This window comes from Littorina saxatilis, linkage group LG1 (genome assembly GCF_037325665.1).
Source record: "Littorina saxatilis isolate snail1 linkage group LG1, US_GU_Lsax_2.0, whole genome shotgun sequence".
Classification (NCBI taxonomy): domain Eukaryota; kingdom Metazoa; phylum Mollusca; class Gastropoda; order Littorinimorpha; family Littorinidae; genus Littorina; species Littorina saxatilis.
Genome location: NC_090245.1, coordinates 98,342,033 through 98,361,065, shown reverse-complemented (window position 1 = coordinate 98,361,065; position 19,033 = coordinate 98,342,033). Strand labels below are relative to the sequence as shown.

Below are 19,033 nucleotides of genomic sequence, written 5' to 3'. Positions count from 1 at the left end.
CGGAAGACAGCAGCCAACTTGGCGTGGGGAGAAAATCGGCTGTCTACGCTTCCACGATAAAAAAAATAATAAAAAAATTTAAAAAAATCGTTCAGAAACTGTGTAGAACTTTAAAGGAGCACAGTCTGCTGGTAGGATTTTTCTCTTTCGTTAAAACTCCAGCATTCACAGAGGGTGAATAATTATGGAGCGTATGAAACCGAACGATTGTATGTGTGTGTGTGTGTGTGTGTGTGTGTGTGTGTGTGTGTGTGTGTGTGTGTGTGTGTGTGTGTGTGTGTGTGTGTGTGTGGGTGTGTGTGTGTGTGTGGGTGTGTGTGTGTGTGTGTGTGTGTGTGTGTGATAATGTTTTATAGAGCAATGTGTTATTCATTGATATGAGTGTGATTGCACGTTAAATAATGTTATGTTGTCGTAGTATTTTGATTGTACAGCGCTTTGAGCAGGGTTAAACCCTGGATACATGTGCTAAATAAATATTATGCATTATTATTATTATTTATGTGTGTGTGTGTGTGTGTGTGTGAGTGTGTGTGTGTGTGTGTGTGTGTGTGTGTGTGTGTGAAGCGATTTGCAAACAACTTCTGGATAGATCTTCATGAAAATAAACATGGACATTCTTCCAGATAAACAAATAAACAAGCACACACAAATAAGAGGACCTTGTCCGGAAGATCTAGTTCCATTTAAAGACAATGATACATATAAGATGTACCAAACTTGCGCAAACCACTCAGCTTTTAAACACATGATTGAAATTAACCGCCACAGTACATATCTTTCCAAACTAGTTTCAAGCCATGTCAAATGTCGGTTCAAACTGGCTCTCTTCTGAGGCACAACCCTTCAACTGCGGAGCCCCTTCTGTGTACCACAAAGAAGGAAATGCGTTCGATAAATACACACACACACACACACACACACACACACACACACACACACACACACACACACACACACACACACACACACACACACACCCGACAGACAGCCATGCAGACAATATATATACACACTCACACGCAAACACAAAGGGAAGTGTCTGCCGTTTGAACATGTAGTATAGTGCTATCGACACGTAGCGCTATCGACACGTAGCGCTACAGTACATTGGTTTTTCAAAAATAGTGATATCGACACGTAGTTCTATTGAGACGTAGTGATAATGGCATGTGTGAATTGTGGCAATAGCACTACGTGCCGATAGCACTACTGTTTTTGGCAATTTGTGTCGATAGCACTACATAAAATAGCGCAAACGATACGTAGCACAAATGACACGTAGCGCTAGCGGGACGCACCGCTTCAATGCATTGGGGCGTCACTTGGATCATACTATTGCCAGTATTGGATTAAGGATACATGGTTCATTACGTAAATATGCCCCATTACAATGTTACCATTGTTGTGTAAAATTGTTTTTCATGTTTAGTTGGGATTTTTTTTTTTGGGGGGGGGGGGAGGGGCGGAGGGGGGAGGCGGGGGGAGGGGTGTGTGTGAGGAGAATGGTTTTTTTACCTGATCCAAACGAGTTGAATTTTAGTCTCAAAATGCACCAGATTGCACAGATTTTATTGTACCATTTTTACAAAAATCGGGGGAGCATACCCCCGAACCCCCCTAGAAAAAAGGGATTTCCACTTTTTTCATCACAAGAGAGTCCCACCCCTGTAATATGGACCACCTCCTGTTCTGACAAACTAACGGCGTTAGAGCGCTCAAAACAATGCACATGTCAAAACAGTTGCAAAAACATAAACCTCAAAACAGTTAGGCCTTTTCTCTTTTTTTCACTGTTGGCAGGGTTCACTCTAAATTTGCCGCCTGAAATAAACTCGTTTCTGTCCACAGCCAAAGCTTTTATCACACAAAAACTGCTATATATATATGACAGCTAAGACCGTATTTGTTACATTTTAGCAGTGTTGACCCCGAGTATCTACTGCAAACAAAACATAATAGCAAAATCTCAAAGTATGTGTGAGTCCCCTAATATGGACCACCTTCAACAAATCGAAAAAAATAAAAGCTAAAGGCTATTTTCATTACTTCATTAAGAAACTTGCTGGAAATAACCTATAACTAGCCCTCGAGATTTCAAAAAAATGTAACAAATAGTCTTCTTTTCGTAGCAGTTAATAATTCACTTATTTTCACTCTCGGGGCGGACGCCTTACCACTAGGCCAACCGTGCCGGTGGGCTTTTAGTTGCAAGTACCTCTGACGAGAAAGCTTATAAACACTTAGTGTGAGAATTCATTTTCTAAGTACACCCCCTATTTTTGTAAGTCAAAGTTATGTCATGAAAGCCTTTTGAGAGGCACTATGACAGGTAAGGGTGGAATGTAATGGACCTAACATGTACGTTGATACATAAAAAAATGCCTGCTCTAAGCGTGGGTGCAAAAGTTATAAAGATGCACGTGAAGAAATGTATTTGCGAGACGATAACTGTTTGATGCGTCTCATTCAGACAAATAACGCCTTTAATTGCGTATCCTGACATTTTCAGGCAGTGCTGGTTTTCATTAGAGTTGCCTTTTTGTGTAAGTTGAGGAAAAGATACAGGACTGAGGACTCGAAGACGACGAGAGGTTCTTTTGGTAGTGTCAATGTGTGAAGGTTTATTGATGGAGGAGCATGAGGAATCTGTTACTGGACTAACATCAGGTTCTTCAGCATTTCTTCCCTCCTCAACTGGAGACGCAGTTTGTGTTGAGAGAGTGTCATGTAATGACATCTTTCCCTTCTCCGATATTGAAATAGATGGTAGTTTTAATCTGGATACATGTTCATTCATCTTAGTATCTAGGGTTGACTCATCACTTCTAGAAAAAGCATACACTGTTTGGATACAGTCAACTAGTGTCTTAAATTCTTCATCCCTTCACCTGGGACATTTGTTACCTTGAACAAGTACTTTACCAGTAGTGTAGAAGATTCTTATTGTTATTAGGTTTTCATTTGCACAATTGACTTGAACCTTGGTTCTGTACAGATCTTTAGAAGATAGTTCACAGGGTACATTACACAAGTCCTTATTTTCCTCAAGGCTGATTTGTCTCAATGGATTGTTTGCTTCGTCCAACCAATTTACATTATAGTCAGGACGTGTGTCTATGTCACCAATGTATCTTTTATGAATAATTGTGCGTGCTAATGGTAAATATACATTAGGAACTTCGAAGGTTAGTTGATTTGGGCCCCTCTTTATTTCCACAGAGGGAACCCAGTGAGGGAGTTGGTCACAATACAGCATCACATGTAAAACAGTTTTGTATGCTCATGGCCAGCAGATACATAGAGAATACTACATGGCTTGCTGTGTCGTACCAGATTTACACGAGTTGTTTTTTAAAATATTGAACTGCGAGCGAAAGCGAGCTGTTCACTATTTGAAAAAGCAACGAGTGTAAATCTGGTACGACACAGCAAGCCATGTAGTATTCTGTTTATCCTACATACTGTACTTACGTGTATTTTACTGAAAATGTCCTGCAGTAAATTGAAGACGCTTGTTTTGGAACCTCGATCTCTTCTAAAGCATCGTGCAATCTATTACGTCAAAGCAAAGAAACGTCACTCTGAAAGTGTGGCGTGACGTGTTAGTTCTAATGATTCATTGAGGGTAATTAGCGAGCGCAATTTTTGTTTCTACAATGACGTTTGTCTCGGTGAATTTGGCATCATAAGCAGTGGAAAAACAGGTCCCTGCCAGACTTGCTTGACATGACCTCATTTACATGATATACACACGTGTGATTTGAACGATTAATATCTCACGGGTGTCTCTCTCACGTATGTAGGATACATTTTATTTACTATAGTCACACATGGTGACTTTTAAATGAAGATCAAGATTAAATAAAGCTCCTCTCCGCCTATGTCAACTTCCATAAAAAGGAACACACTATAATCCTTCAGGTTAGACAATTGTTCCAAAAAGATTGAATAGAATGTGGTTTTTAGATGACGCTCTGTTCGTTATGAAAACCAAGACATGACGTATTCTCAAGTTATGGAATGTCCACATGGTGTAGAAACGTCATGACGTTGTGTATGATTCACAAAGAATCAGAAAAAAAACCACAATAACAATCAGCTTTTCATTTCCTCACTTGAACAGCCATTTCCAAGACCCCAACTGTGACAATAAACGAAAACAAGCAGCCCGCACCGGGGAACGGAGTGTCCCTTTTGTTATTATGAAAGTATTCCATTGTCAGTCAGAAAGCATTTCACAGCACAGTCCCAGAAAAGAAAAGTGTATTCACAAACGTAACAGGTGTAAGAAATGATTAAATACACACGTGTGTAAGAAATGTTTATTACGCGTGTATTCAATCATTTCGCACACGTGTATGACATTTTTATTACACGTGTATTAATAATTAATTACACGTGTATTAATTATTCATTAAACGCGTACTAATAATTTTTTACACGTGTCATGGTAATGAGCCGAACGGCTTTCCATTATACCCACGCTACCGCCTGGCGCGCGCGCGATATAACTGCCTGACGCGCTAATTAAGCCAAAACAATGATATGACATCTTCCGAGCATTTTTTAATCAATATATCACTAAGTTCATAATGAATTCCCCCCCCCCCCCCCTGGTGTTTTAACTTATGTGTGTGTGAATGAATAAGTGTTGTGTTGTCTATGTGTTCTTTGTAGACAGGCCAGCAGTTAAGCATAGTGTACATAATTACACCCCCGGTATAGGGGTGTGTATAGGATTCGGTCGATGTGTTTGTTTGTTTGTTTGTGTTCGCATATAGATCTCAAGAATGAACGGACCGATCGTCACCAAACTTGAAGAACAGGTTCTATACATTCCTGAGACGGTCCTTACAAAAATTGGGACCAGTCAAACACACGGTTAGGGAGTTATTGGTGGATTAAGATTCTACAAGGACTTATAGAGGGACATATTAATGGTCAAAGGGAAATAACCTTCTCAGTTGGTGGCAGTGAGAATGGTAAGGACGGGGGTGTTTTTCCTACCTTGGAGGAATTTCTTGTTTTAAGAGAAATCAATGTTTCTCGATATTTGAGTGCTGTTTTCCAGCACGAACATCTGTTTACCTCTTTTAAACTTTGTTCTGATAAAATAAATATATAGTCGATTTTATCGTCCCATTCCCCCATAATACATATGTGGACCCCACTGATGCTAAGGTGATACATGGCACTTAATTTTATCAAGTCTTAACGGTAACTTTTAAACTTCTTATCCTTTAACTTACCCCCCACTCCCGTCATCTTCCCGTTTTTTAACCAGCTCTCGTTAGCTTGTTTTTTTTTCTCCCCCCATCGTATAAACCAACTTATGTCCAACATAGGCACTTAGACCTTTAAGCCCCTTAAATTTTCGTTCGGTTCGGGAGGGTTCTTGGCAAACTAACCGACCTGAACCATTGCCTGGTCTGTCTAAAAACATCTCCCGCTGGAGGGATTTTGCAGCCAGCGCACTGAAGATAAAGATATGACGGCTTACCAGTGTCAAAACCTTGGGTTACCATTTTCACGTGAAAATTAATAATCAACAGTGTTAATTACTAATTTTCATTTTTGCCTCGTTTTCAGTCACAGTGGTCGGACTCTAAGAGTAGTGTTTAAAAAATAATCGACCCCGAAAACTTTCGAATCGAAGCTGTTCGTAGCAGACGGACCTTTGATCGGCTGTGGTCTCACACTTTCACATATATCTTTCAACATAATTCTTTATTCGACAAGTTGTCGGGAAGACAGCTGTACCTCTTACTTGTTTCCACTACCACACTCATAAATTTGCTCTGTAGTGTATTATTGAAAAAAAATTAATAAAGCATAGTCACAAAAAATTAAAAGAAAAAAAATTAGATAAGTAAAAAATAATATATATATTTTTTTTAAATACATAAAGGATAGTCAAAATGTTATCATATAACGTCCCCGCGTGCTAGTTCACCGTCCCCCTGTGTCCCCGCGTGCTGTTTAACTGTCCCCGCGTGTCCCCGCGTGGTTTAGACACACCCGGTGTCTAAAACACGCGGGGACAGTTTAACTGCACGCGGGGACGGTTAAATAGCACGCGGGGACGTTATTTTATAACATTCTGACAACAAAAAACAAAAATTACATAAGTAAAAAAAAAAACTTTTTTTTTAAATACATAAAGGATAGTCAGAATGTTATTATAAAACGTCCCGGCGTGTTAGTTCACCGCCCCCGTGTGTTCCCGCGTGTTCCCGCGGGGACACGCGAAGACACGCGGGGACAGTTTTACTGCACGCGGGGACACGCGGGGACGGTTAAATAGCACGCGGGGACGTTATTTTGTAACATTCCACACACACACACACAAAAATAAAAAAATTACATATCAAGTAAAAAATAAAAATAAAAAAAATTCACCGTCCCCATGTGTCCCCGTGTGTCCCCGCGTGTCCTCGCGTGTCCCCGCGTGTTCTGACAGGATGTTGGGATTTTGTGCGACAGATGCAACAGTACAGGCGTGGTCGCTGTGACAGATGCGGTTACAACGGCAGTGAAGCTGTTGGCAGTGGCACTGGCAGTCGAGTCGCACTTGAACGCGGAGCTTTCTGTTTCACTGGGACAAGTTGCTGTGATTTACCGGTCGCAGCCGCCAAAGCATCTGCCATTTCAAGTTTCCTGTTCTCGGAGGTGCGCTGATAAATAGGGGTGCGTAGGCCTATCGCTAGTGCTACGTGTCATTTGTGCTACGTGTCATTTGTGCTACGTGTCATTTGTCCTACGTGTCATTTGTGCTACGTGCCGCTATGACTACGTTGATTAGTTCTACAAATAATTTTTCTACGAGTCGCTATCATTCGTTCATTATCACTACGTGTCGATAGCACTACATCTTTTAGCACTACGTGTCAATATCGCTACGTGTCAATACCACTACGTACTTAATGACGACTCTCTCTTTCTCACTTTCTCTCTCGTTCTCATTCCTTCTGTTTTGTGTGTATGTGTGTCTGTTTGTGTGTGTGTACGGGTGTGTGTGTATATATGTGTGTGTGTTTGTGTGTGTGTGTGTGTGTTGTGTGTGTGTATGTGTGTGTGTGTATGTGTGTGTATGTATGTATGTATGTGTGTGTGTGTGTGTGTGTAAGTGTGTGTGTGTGTGTGTGTGTGTGTGTGTGTGTGTGTGTGTGTGTGTGTGTGTGTGTGTGTGTGTGTGAGATAAGATAAAATAAGATAAGAACACTTTATTGTCCATTTTCATAAAACACAGAGACTGTAAAGTACAAGTCTCTGATACACATCAGACAAAGTTGATCGTCGAATTGCGGGCTGGTCAGTAGCGAGCGAATTCCTAGAGAAAAAAGCTTTGGTCACTAAAAGGGGCTCTTACTATGCCACACCGCTTAAACCCCTAACACATTTATTTTTGGACAAATTCTATGGAGCAGCAGAACCAGAACTTCGACTCTCAACACCCAATAAGAAAGATAATGTATGCTCTCATAAGAAGAGTCACCTCCTTTACATGGATACAAAGCAAGAGTTACCTCCCTTGGGTTCTGGAACATTCCGGTAGTTTCGCCGGAGTGCAGTTGTTTTCGTTTATTCATTCTTCTAATAAGGGAAATTAAGAAACTCTAATGTCATATATACAATACGGCGAAGGTAAGTGTCTGCAGTTTAGTAGTAGTGCTATTGCCACGTAGCGCTATCGACACGTAGCGCTATTGACACGTAGCGCTACATTACATTGGTTTTTCACAAAATAGTGATATCGACACGTAGTGCTATTGAGACGTAGAGATAATGGCACGTCTGAATTTTGTCAATAGCACTACGTGCCGATAACACTACTGTTTTCGGCAATTTGTGTCGATAGCACCACAGAAAATAGCGCAAACGATACGTAAAACAAATGACACGTAGCGCTAGCGGGACGCACCGGATAAATGTTACGAAGCAATCCTACTCATTGGCCTTAATGGCCTTGTGTCAATAGCACTACGTGCCGATAGCACTACTGTTTTCGGCAATTTGTGTCGATAGCACTACAGAAAATAGCGCACACGATACGTAGCACAAATGACACGTAGCGCTAGCGGGACGCACCGTTTTAGAAGAAGGTGATAGTTCACTATCAGCCACTATGTTAACATTATTTGCGTTCATGATTTCATTCTTTTACTTGCAGCTAAAAAGATTAACAGGTGACACAAATTTCAACGTGAAAGGCTTTACAGGAAATTTTCCTTTGAAAGGAAGAGATACTTGACCAAAATGTCAGCAGATGAAAAGAAAACAACTACACAGGAGCCTAATACAAATGATGGATTCGACATTGAACCTTTATTACAAGCGCTGGGATCCAGAGGAATCGGGTTTTATCAAATAACGCAAATGACGCTACAACTGTCTTCTTTATTCGGCGTCGCCTTCTCCATTTTGTCCGTGGTGTTCATCGGTGAGCTTTAATAATTTTTCACACATCTATTTAAAGCCCTTTGAATGGCTTTCTGAACGTCTGTCTTCGATTCTTTCCTGTTGCATTCTCTATGTTGTCATTATGGGGACCAGGAGGCCCCCATTTATACGGTTAGTTTCGAGGTTGACAATGGGCAGCACCATTTTGTTGTGAAATACGTCATCAGTTTATGAACACAGGAAGTTGTGACATCCGTCACCGGGAGGTGTGAAGGCAACATTGTTCATCAGTAGAAAGTTGGGAAATCCGTCACCCTATGGGAGGTGTGAAGGCAAAATTGGTCATCACTGAGTTTGTGTAACACAGGAAGTTGTGAAATACGTTACCCTTTGGGAGGTGTGACGGCAAAATTGTTCAACAAAAACATCATAGGTCGAACTGTGCAGGGTCAACCGCAACAAACTCAAACCATTCATATAATACTGCATTTGAGTGACTTATATACCAACATTTGTATGTCTTATTTTCAGCACAGGTGTAGGAAAAATTCATGAACCAAAATGTTATTTATTTTCTAATTTAACATTTGTTTTACAAATGTGACCATGGTTTTTTAAACATACAGTGACATTAAACATTGTTATGTTAAAAAAAAAAGAAGAAAAAGAAAAGCTTTTGTGCACAAATCAGAAAATACATTGTACATTTTACCTGCAGGCCAAACAAGAGATCCAAGCAAGTTGCACTGATCTAAAAATATATTTTCAGATCAATGGCAAGTTGTCAAGGACAGGCGCTTGCATTTGGATGTGTCCAATGATAGTAGGTTTGGTTGTGATCAATCAGAATAATGTAGGAATAAAAATGTATGACAGTTTGGTATGATGACATGTAATTCACATATGCTGAAATATAATATTATACATCATATGATATTAATATGGATGTTGCCATGACCATGAACCCCAAGAAAGGTTTAATGTTATGTAAATCAAAATACCAAAATCAAGCACCTGTTAATCTGGTCTACGGCGCGGGAAGATTGAGGCCTTCGTAAACGTTCAACGTTGGCCAATAATGATTTTAACAATGCTGTGTCGTTTTGTTTTATGTTTTATTTTGTTGATCAATTTATAAATATGTCTTCTCAACATATTACAAATCAAACAGAAATAAAGTCTTTGAGAACTACAATAATTATTGTTGCCGTCAAAACCTTGCAAGGCCTCAACCGTTCTCACGAGATCAGTTACATTCTCTCTCTCTCTCTTTCTGTCTCTGTCTCTGTCTGTCTGTCTCTCTCTATCTCTCTCTCTCTCTCTCTCTCTCTCTCTCTCTCATTCTCTCTAGCTCTCTCTCTCTCCCTCTGTATGTATGTCTGTGTCTCCCTCTGAGTCTCTCCGCTTCTGTCTTTCTATGTCTGTCTCTGTCTATGTGTGTGTGTGTGTCTCTCTCTCTCTCTCTCTCTCTCTCTCTCTCTCGCTCTCGCTTTCTCTCTCTCTCATCTGACTCTTGGCACACAGGTCAAAGCAGAGGTTAACTTGAGTGCACGTGTACCTAGCAGGAGGGGGGTGATTTCTTGAATTAGCTGAGGGCGGTAAACATGTGTCCCAAAGCAGAGGTTGGGCTATTTTTAGACCGTCAACACAGACAGTACAGCGTCGTCAATTCCCGCGTGACGGAAATCGCTCACCTTCCACGTCCAAAACGTAGTGATATTGACACGCCAGATTAGCGCGGTAGCGTATTGTGCTAAGCAGGAAAGCGCGCTTTTCTATATTCTTGTTAACTTCGCAATTTCCGGAAAACATCCACTTTCACTTTGAGACTGTTCTGTTTACATTCGACACTATCAAAACCACTTTGCAATACTGAAATAATTTTTTCTGTGTTCGAAAGCTACAGCCAATCGTTATTATATCCCCTTAGGTACAGTTTTATAACATTGTTGGCACATGTAAACAATAGGAATTAATTAATGAACGCTACGCAAAGGGCAGCCTTTAACCTCCCTGTTGTCACTCAGCATTTGTTTTAATTCTCATACACACTTTCAGCACTTCCCCCACCCGCCCTCCCCATCTCAGATGGTAATTTGTAAATGACGTGCCTTCAATCCACTATTTAACAGAGTAAGTCAAGCTTTTCAAACTTTATTATTAATTGCCTTGATGCTTTGCTGATGTTAAGTTTATTATTTAATGAAGATCTCGTGGTTCAAAATTTCATATTGTTTTTTCAAAAACGTGCGTGTGTTCCATTTCAAACTAACCTCACTGATGTGAACTCCATAATTACTGTCACATCTGTTTTACAAATTACACCCATAATCCAAACCAACGCGCAAACACACACACACACACCACAACTACACACATATGTACTCGTTACCATTAGCCAACGCTCGTCACAACACTGTCAGTCTCAAGTCTAAATAATAATAATATAAATCATAACTAATTTTTTTCACACCATCATAGACATAATGTTGCTTCACATGCTCTTTGTACAATCGTTGGTTTTCACAATGAATATTGCATTACTGTAATTGTCTTCTTTTTCTTTAACAATATCTTGCCAAAAACAAAACTCAAAGACCACACAAGCTATTGCATTACCTACTCCTATCTCTCGTCTCTCTTCCTGGGTACAATGGTACCTAAGATTTACATTCAAATGCTTACGTTTTCATGCTACCCACATTATCAAAATACCAATAATTATTCAAAACAAATGTTAACTACTACCTAACTTCAGTTCAGACCCACACCCATTATCATACACACATTTCACATGTAAACCATTAGTCGGTCCCCTGTCGATATTTATCGACTATAAGTTCCTTGTTTTCATTAGCATGGCTTAAACGCAAGTGTGTATATTTTCACTAATATTTGTAATATCACCTTTAAAGTATTCTCTGTATAGCCTGTCCTTAACCGTGCGAATATCGACCACGCAAAGTATACTTCGCGAAGCTGGCCCAACGAAGCTTTAGCACTGAGTTTTCGGTATAAAGACTTCGCGAAGCTGGCCCAACGAAGCTTTAGCACCGAGTTTTCGGTATAAAGACTTCGCGAAGCTGGCCCAACGAAGCTTTAGCACTGAGTTTTCGGTATAAAGACTTCGCGAAGCTGGCCCAACGAAGCTTTAGCACCGAGTTTTCGGTAAAAAGACTTCGCGAAGCTGGCCCAACGAAGCTTTAGCACTGAGTTTTCGGTATAAAGACTTCGCGAAGCTGGCCCAACGAAGCTTTAGCACCGAGTTTTCGGTATAAAGACTTCGCGAAGTCTTCGCGAAAGTCGACTTCGGGCAAAATTAAGGACCGCCTTGTTTTCCACCGGTAACTCTTGCTGATGTCTGTCTTAAAGTCATTCCTTTTGTATTCTCTATGTTACAATGTGTATCAGCATGATTCGTTATTACTTTGAAATATGTAAGCAATAACAGAAGCCTATCATAATAGAAACAGCTTACTACTATTACCAGCAGTCGACACGCGATGATACATTTGCCCTTTGACCTTTCCTTGGGATTCTCCGTTACTAAAAATAGAATACGGGATTGTGGGAAAGCTGTTCATGCACTCATGCACTATATTCAATATTCAATACAAGACTCAAAATCGTTGGGATAAATCAAAATGAAAAAAAATACAAGTATATAGAGTTAAGAAAACTAGAACAAGTTGAAAAAATGAGAAAAAATTGTATGCAAGAAACTTGCCAAGAATAGGACTCGAACTTGACACCGCCGGATCTACAAGCAACGTAGTGAACTAACCCGCCATGAACGCTCTTGACCTAAACCTGTGGGGAAAAAAACTTGAACTGCAACCCCCATATCTTCCACGTGCCTGCCGGGGTTATCGAACGAGCATTTGTCGACTGGTCGGTTCCCCGTTCGTATTTGTGATTTGTACGTTTTCTTGTCAGTCTCATCATTAAATGTAGTCGCGGTGTTAACTATAGGGCATTGCATTTTCACCAAAACCAAGGTTTCTAAACAGATATAATAGGAAATTCAGTCTGGGGAAATTGTCCCGCTGGAAGTACTCAATAATTATGCAACTTTTTTGATTATTTCGATTCATTAAATCATCCAAAACGTTTGGAATGAAGCAAAGAAAAAATACAAGAATTACGAGTTCAGAAAAAAATAAAAATAAAATTACCGTCGAAGCGAATTGAACCCGGGACCACAAAACTAAGGACCAGCGCACCGTCAATCGGGCACTCTACCAACAGAGCCATTTTGTCGAACTATAGACGACGGAGACTTTAACTTCAAATATTACACTTGAGTTCTCGAGCGTAGCGACGACTCAGTGACTCGAGTTTCCGAGTATCTCCATTCGTATTTGTGTACTGTTCTCCATATCTCACTGTTCGGGGCTAGTTCAGTAATGACCCTACGCTCCCGGTCACTTCGTATAAGTTTAGAAAGCAATATCAAGTAGCGATAATTTCAAGCGAGACCGACATTATTGACACGAAATGCATTGACCAATCGCCGAAAGGCGCATGAAAGTATTTACCAAATCCTTTATTCTCGATGACATACTAAGGAGTTAGTTCGGGAGAACGACGATCTATGGACGGTTAATTATATAAAGGGAAGCAAGCGGTTAAAAACGGGCGTCGATAGAGCCAGAACAGGGATGAGAACTTCTAGTATGACAGACATCTGGCAATAAGTATACTGTTGGGCGGCAATCGTCAGCAATGGTTTTCAATAAATGTTGATTTTTCTGTCAATCGCAGACTGGTCAAATTCTCATTCCGGTTTGCACACCAAACTATACTTTCCTATCCAGGCGAGATCTTGCGCCCAACATATTTTCTTGCAATGGAGTTTCCGTTATACAGTCTGCCCGAGAGTCCAAAAAATTGGACACGCCTGGAGGATGTGCTCTGCTGTCTAGTTCTCTAGATGTTATTTTCGTTGTATCATATTATGTACTAGATGATTACCCGCTTCGACGGGAAGAAGTAGAGCCGAATACCAGGCTGCGCCTGGGACAGCCGGGTGTACGCCGGCTTCGCCGGCGCACGAAGGAAAGGAGATAAACGCGCAAAACACTGGAGACCTTCTAAACATAGTAACGTGCAGTGACCTTCTAAAAATAGTAACGTAGTAACGGGAATATTGATTGACGCCACACGGAGGAAGGGAGATAATCGCGGCTGAAAACATTGGAGAAGATAAGGAAGAGTTACTGGTAGTGGATCCAAACAACAACAAACAAAAATCGGTTCAGCGCGCACAGCGCTGCGCGCTGAGAGCACGTGTTGAAATATCTCATCGATGAGGTTGTGTCCGGGGTGTAGCTGAATACGGTGTCCAAATTTGAAAAAGATCCACGGAGAACTTTGGCCGTGCATCGCGAACAGACAGACAGACAGACAGACAGTAGTCGTATACATATATATATATATATATATATAGATGCCTTCAAATGGTGGTGTGCGATACGTTCTATGTACTTCTTCTCTTGTTTTCTTGGATAAGTCCAAAAGCACTTGCATCTTGTTTCTTTGTGTTCTAGTGTGTTTGTATGTCTTCATCTCTGTCGAGTTCAGTTGTATTGTCATCTTATGTTAGTTCTTCTCTCCTGTAGCCTCTACTTCCACATCTTGGTACGCCGCTGTAAATGAGGCCGATTGAGCTGAATTTTGGTTTGTTCCTTTGACATGTGGGTGGCAGAAAAATGAAAGTTCCTACCTTCAACAGAAATGGAGAAACGCCAATGACATTGTCTAATATCTACCGTGTACGCTACAGGAGAGCTACGTACGGCAACTCTGGTATTTGTGTGTGTGTGAGTTGTGTCCCCTGATTAACCTTGCCTGCTCCGAGGGTTTGATGGTCGATCTTTTCACAGCTTTCTTTCTCCTTGGGGACGAGAGTATCCTGACCCCGTCGAGGTCAACACTTGTTTTAGTCAGCAATGAGTTGTGTTCTTTCAGGGTACCAACCGTCCTACCAATGTGCTGAAGTCAACTCGACGAAACTGGATGACGTCCTAGACTTGAAGAGGAACGTCACCGATGACGTCAGCGTGGAGTACGAGAAATGTTCCATCCAAGTGAGCGCCAACCGGTCCGGGGAGCTTCAGGGCTATTCTCTGCCTTGCATTGCAGGCTACCAGTATGATGGACCAAAGGATATGTCGTTTTTCACCGAGGTTGGTTTGAATGATTGATTGATTGATTGGGTGAGAGAGTGAGTGAGTGAGTAAGAGGTGTGTGCTTGTATCTTGTCAATTAATGAGCGAATGAGGGATTGATGGGGAAAGGCTCCTAATATGGACCGGCTCCTAATATGGACCACCTCCTGTTCTGACAAACTAACGGCGCTAGTGCGCTCAAAACAATTTCATTCGCTTTATTTACCCTCTCTGGATAAGTTGCACATGTCAAAACAGTTGCAGAAACACAAACCTCAAAACCGTTAGGCTTTTTCGCTTTTTGTCACTTTTGGCAGCGTTCACTCTAAATTTGCCGCCTAAAACGGACTCGTTTCTGTCCACAGCCAAAGCTTTCATAACATAAAAATGGCTATATATGACAGCTAAGACAGTATTTGTTACATTTTAACAGTGTGTACCCCGAGTTTCTACTGCTAACAAAAAATAATAGAAAAACCTCAAAGTATGTGTGAGTCCCCTGATATGGACCACCTTCAACAAATCGAAAAAAATAAAAACTAAAGGCAATTTCAATGAATTCATCAAGAAGCTTGCTCAAAATAACCTATAACTAGCCCTCGAGATTTCAAAAAAATATAACAAATAGTCTTTTTTTTGGTGGAAGTTGATAATTTCACTTATTTTCACTCTGTTTTTGATAAGCTTCTTCAGTTTCCTGGTGTGCTTCAAATAATGCTCTGATCAACCCAAAACAGATCAATCTAAAGCATATTTATATTAGTCTGACTTGCACACTAAGTTGTATCATGTTATTTTGAAGTATAGGGGGCTTTTTACAGTATTTCGTGAAGGCCGCTTCACTGGTCCATATTGGGCGCCCAGGCCCCTAATATGAACCATTTGTGATGTTTTCTGTATTTAATTTTTGCTGAAGGTCTATCAAAGCTATTTCACTCTAATTAGTCCCAACGGTTAAACTAAGAGAGAAGGACTACCAACCAGAAAATGAAACTTCTTCGCAAGAAAACAAGCTAGTCATCAGCAATAAACAAAAAGTTGTCCATATTAGGGCCACTTCCCCTACGTTTCTGTCAATGAATAAATAAGTGAGTGATTGTATTTGTTAACAAAAAAGGAGTGAGTGATTGAATTCGTCAATGAACGAGTGAGTAAGTGTGTGAAAGAGCGTGTAGGTGTGTGAAAGAGCGTGTAAGTGGGTTCTCGATGTTGATTTACTGTGTTGATAATTATATACTTTTGATGTTAAAGGCACACTCAGCTTCCCGTATACCATCACAGAAACTGTCAGGCTTTTACACATAGTACAAACATCTTTTCGTTTAAACACTCACCGCTTGAGAACATCCCAGATGCCCTCCGTAAAGAGCGGGCAATTTTCAAAGAATTTATTTTTGCGTGGCCATGCAGCCGGATTGTCTGATCAGACAATCGGACGGCTCGTTTTGGCGCTAGACCTAACTTTTAAAATTGACAGCTTGTTACACAAACATTCTTAAATGATAAAAAACATTCTTTTTTCATCAAGACAAGATCAGTACAACTCGAAGTTTTGAAATGTTAAACAAAGGTAACCCGGAAGCGTGTCCCGCAAAACGTGTTTTTCGTAGCAGACGAATGTTCTGCATGTCGCCATTTTCTTTGAACGATCAACCGCCACAGCTTAGTTCGTGTGATTCGCAGCCGTTTGTTGCGTTTTAGATTCAGAGGTACACAATAACGTGATATTTCAGATATCGATACAGCAAGTCGCATTGAAATCACAAAATTGTGAAAAAAAGGAAAGTGGATCACACAGGTTCACGAAAGCTCAGGGGTCAGGTAAACCCCGAAAACAGGTGTGTGGTTTACGCAAGCTAAATAGCCATTCAAACGAACTGTGTCATTTAATGCTATGAAATGCTATTGCAACAGTTTTCGATAAGGTTAGAAATGCTTTGTTCATGAGAAGATTTAAATCGTTCTGTAAATCATTTGGGACGGACTGAAGCTTTAATTGGCAATGGTGATTTTATCTCTCGATGTTGGTTCTGGTGATTTGATCTCTCGATGTTGGATCTGGTTCTCATCAGATCAAAGAGGACAGTATCACTATTTATCTTTATTACCATCTGCATTTCAGTGGGACCTGACATGTGACTATTCCGGCCTGACGGAACTGACCCAGACCCTGATGATGGTTGGTCAAGCGGTGGGCGCCTTTCTCTTCACTTCCCTGGCGGATCGCTTTGGCCGGAAGTCGGTCCACATACCGTGCTCGCTAGGCATTCTGGTCGTTGCCGTGGCGAACGGACTGGCACCCAACTACCTCTTTTTCCTTTTCTGTCGCGTGGCCACCGGAGCTATCCAACAGGTAGGTCCATTCCAATCTTTTTAAGACTTTATTAAGAGTTAGTTAACTCACATCTTTGAATTTATTATTCAAATCTTGTTTGGGTGAAACCGTCAGAACCTGGCCTTTTATCATTTTTCATTTCCTTCAAAGCAGCCAAGGTTTATTGTAATGTAATGCATTCTTCAATTTTTGTCAGTGTCCTCTTTTGACAATAATGTTGGGGTTATCATATCAGCTATGTTTAACCGCATCAGGTCATCCTTCCTGGAGGTGTACAACTGCTCATAATAACGCTTAGTTTCTTGTGTGGTACTTTTGACTAACACGTGACCAAGTGATTTCAGGGAACGGGACTGGTTGGCTTCACCATGTACATGGAGCTCTTTCCAAAATGGCTGAGAGGGATGGCGGGAGTCATTGACGGAATCATTTGGGCCAGCATGGTCATGATGCTAGCTTTACTGGCGTACCTCATGCAGGACTTTACCTGGCGTTACCTGCAGTATACCATTGCGGCTTTTTCAGCGTACACTATTCTTCTTCCCTGGTAAGAACAACAAACCAACCAACCCGTCATTTTGATGTCAGTGCATGTCTGTTTCCATAGGGTGAATGGGTAGGGGGAGGAGAGGGATTTAGGAAGAAGAAGAAGAAGAAGAAGAAGAAGAAGAAGAAGAAGAAGAAGAAGAAGAAGAAGAAGAAGAAGAAGAAGAAGAAGAAGAAAGAGGAGGAGAAGGAGGAAGAGGAGCTAAGGGGGGAAGAAGATAAATGTTTGTCAAACAAACCAGGGGAGCGGTGGGGAGAGTGATTTAGGGGGCAAAAGAAAATCAATACACTAAGGAGGAGGAGGATGTGCTAGACGAAGGGGAGGAGGAATGTTTTGCAAACAAATTCGTGCTGTGGACATAATTATAAGGTAACTTATAAGGCAGCATTAAAAATAGGATTTGGATAAAATGACTGGATCTCACTTACGTTCATAACAAACTGTCCTTGCTCCAACCCAATTTTGTTATCTTTTCCAGCTTCATGGATGAATCTCTTCGTTGGCTCGTTGCCAACGGCAAAAAGACAGAAGCGGAACGCGTGCTGAAGAGAGCCAGCAGACAAAACAACGTACAGTACACCAAAGTACACGCTGCCTTGGAGGAATTGTTCCACAGTCAAAGGTCCACCGACACAAATGCCGCTCCCCCCTCCATAGAACTCGCGGCAAGTGTACCCAGCTTTCCAGTTGAAAACGAAGATCCAGAATCAGCCAATGAAAGCGTAGAGAAGCTCCTCGGATTCGATGACCCAATCAATGGAAGCGTTGCAGAGAAGGATGGACCAGTCAACGGAAGCGTTGCTGAGAAGGAGCCTTTTATGGATGGAACGGTTAGCGGAGACGTTACGGATAAGGAACCAATAACCACAGCTGTTGAAAACGGAGATAGCGTCAACCTGAAGGCTTTCAAGCCTTCTGTGACGAGATACACAATACTGGATATTCTCAAGCGCAAGGTTCTGCTGAAGATGTCATTCATCCTTTGGTATTTGTGGTGGGTACTTCGAAGCTTTACAAAGATGAAACACCGAAAAAATATCAAACGTGAAAATTTTAGATATAGCAAAATAGTGCACTAAGTAGGCAGAATAAAAACCAAAGTAAAGAAAGTCGCGTGAAGCGATATAAAAACATTTAGTCAATCTGTTGGCCTGAAACTAAAAGATCAACACTGAAAACCTAAGATCAGTCATCCTGAGACTATCTGAAACCGGAAGATGAAGACAGGTCGAGCTTACCAATACAGCCAGGCGGTATGTGTTCAAGAAGAAGATGCCCGTACCTCATGTAGACCTTGGACAGACGGGCGCAGTGGTGTAGTGGATAAGACATCGGCCTCCTACTCGGAAGGTCGTGGGTTCAAATCACGGCCGCGGCCGCCTGAAGGGTTAAGGGTAGACATTTTTCCGATCTCCCAGGTCAGCTTATGTGCAGACCTGCTAGTGCCTTATCCCCTTTCGTGTGTACACGCAAGCACAACACCAAGTGCGCACGGAAAGGATCCTGTAATCCATGTCAGAGTTCGGTGGATTATAGACACACGAAAATACCCAGCATGCTTCCCACGAAATCGGCGTA

General features: G+C 41.3%; 1 protein-coding gene across 1 annotated transcript in view; it reads left to right on the top strand.

Moving 5' to 3' along the window:
* The first annotated feature begins 8,170 nt into the window (after positions 1 to 8,170).
* LOC138947003 (organic cation transporter protein-like) overlaps positions 8,171 to 19,033 on the top strand; it is a 28,690-nt gene continuing 17,827 nt past the window's right edge. Inside the window, exons 1-5 of the mRNA XM_070318426.1 lie at positions 8,171 to 8,443; positions 14,374 to 14,591; positions 16,696 to 16,926; positions 17,253 to 17,455; positions 17,934 to 18,449. Of these exons, the coding sequence (XP_070174527.1) occupies positions 8,260 to 8,443; positions 14,374 to 14,591; positions 16,696 to 16,926; positions 17,253 to 17,455; positions 17,934 to 18,449 (1,352 nt within the window). The 5' untranslated portion in view covers positions 8,171 to 8,259. The remainder of the gene's footprint in view (positions 8,444 to 14,373; positions 14,592 to 16,695; positions 16,927 to 17,252; positions 17,456 to 17,933; positions 18,450 to 19,033) is intronic.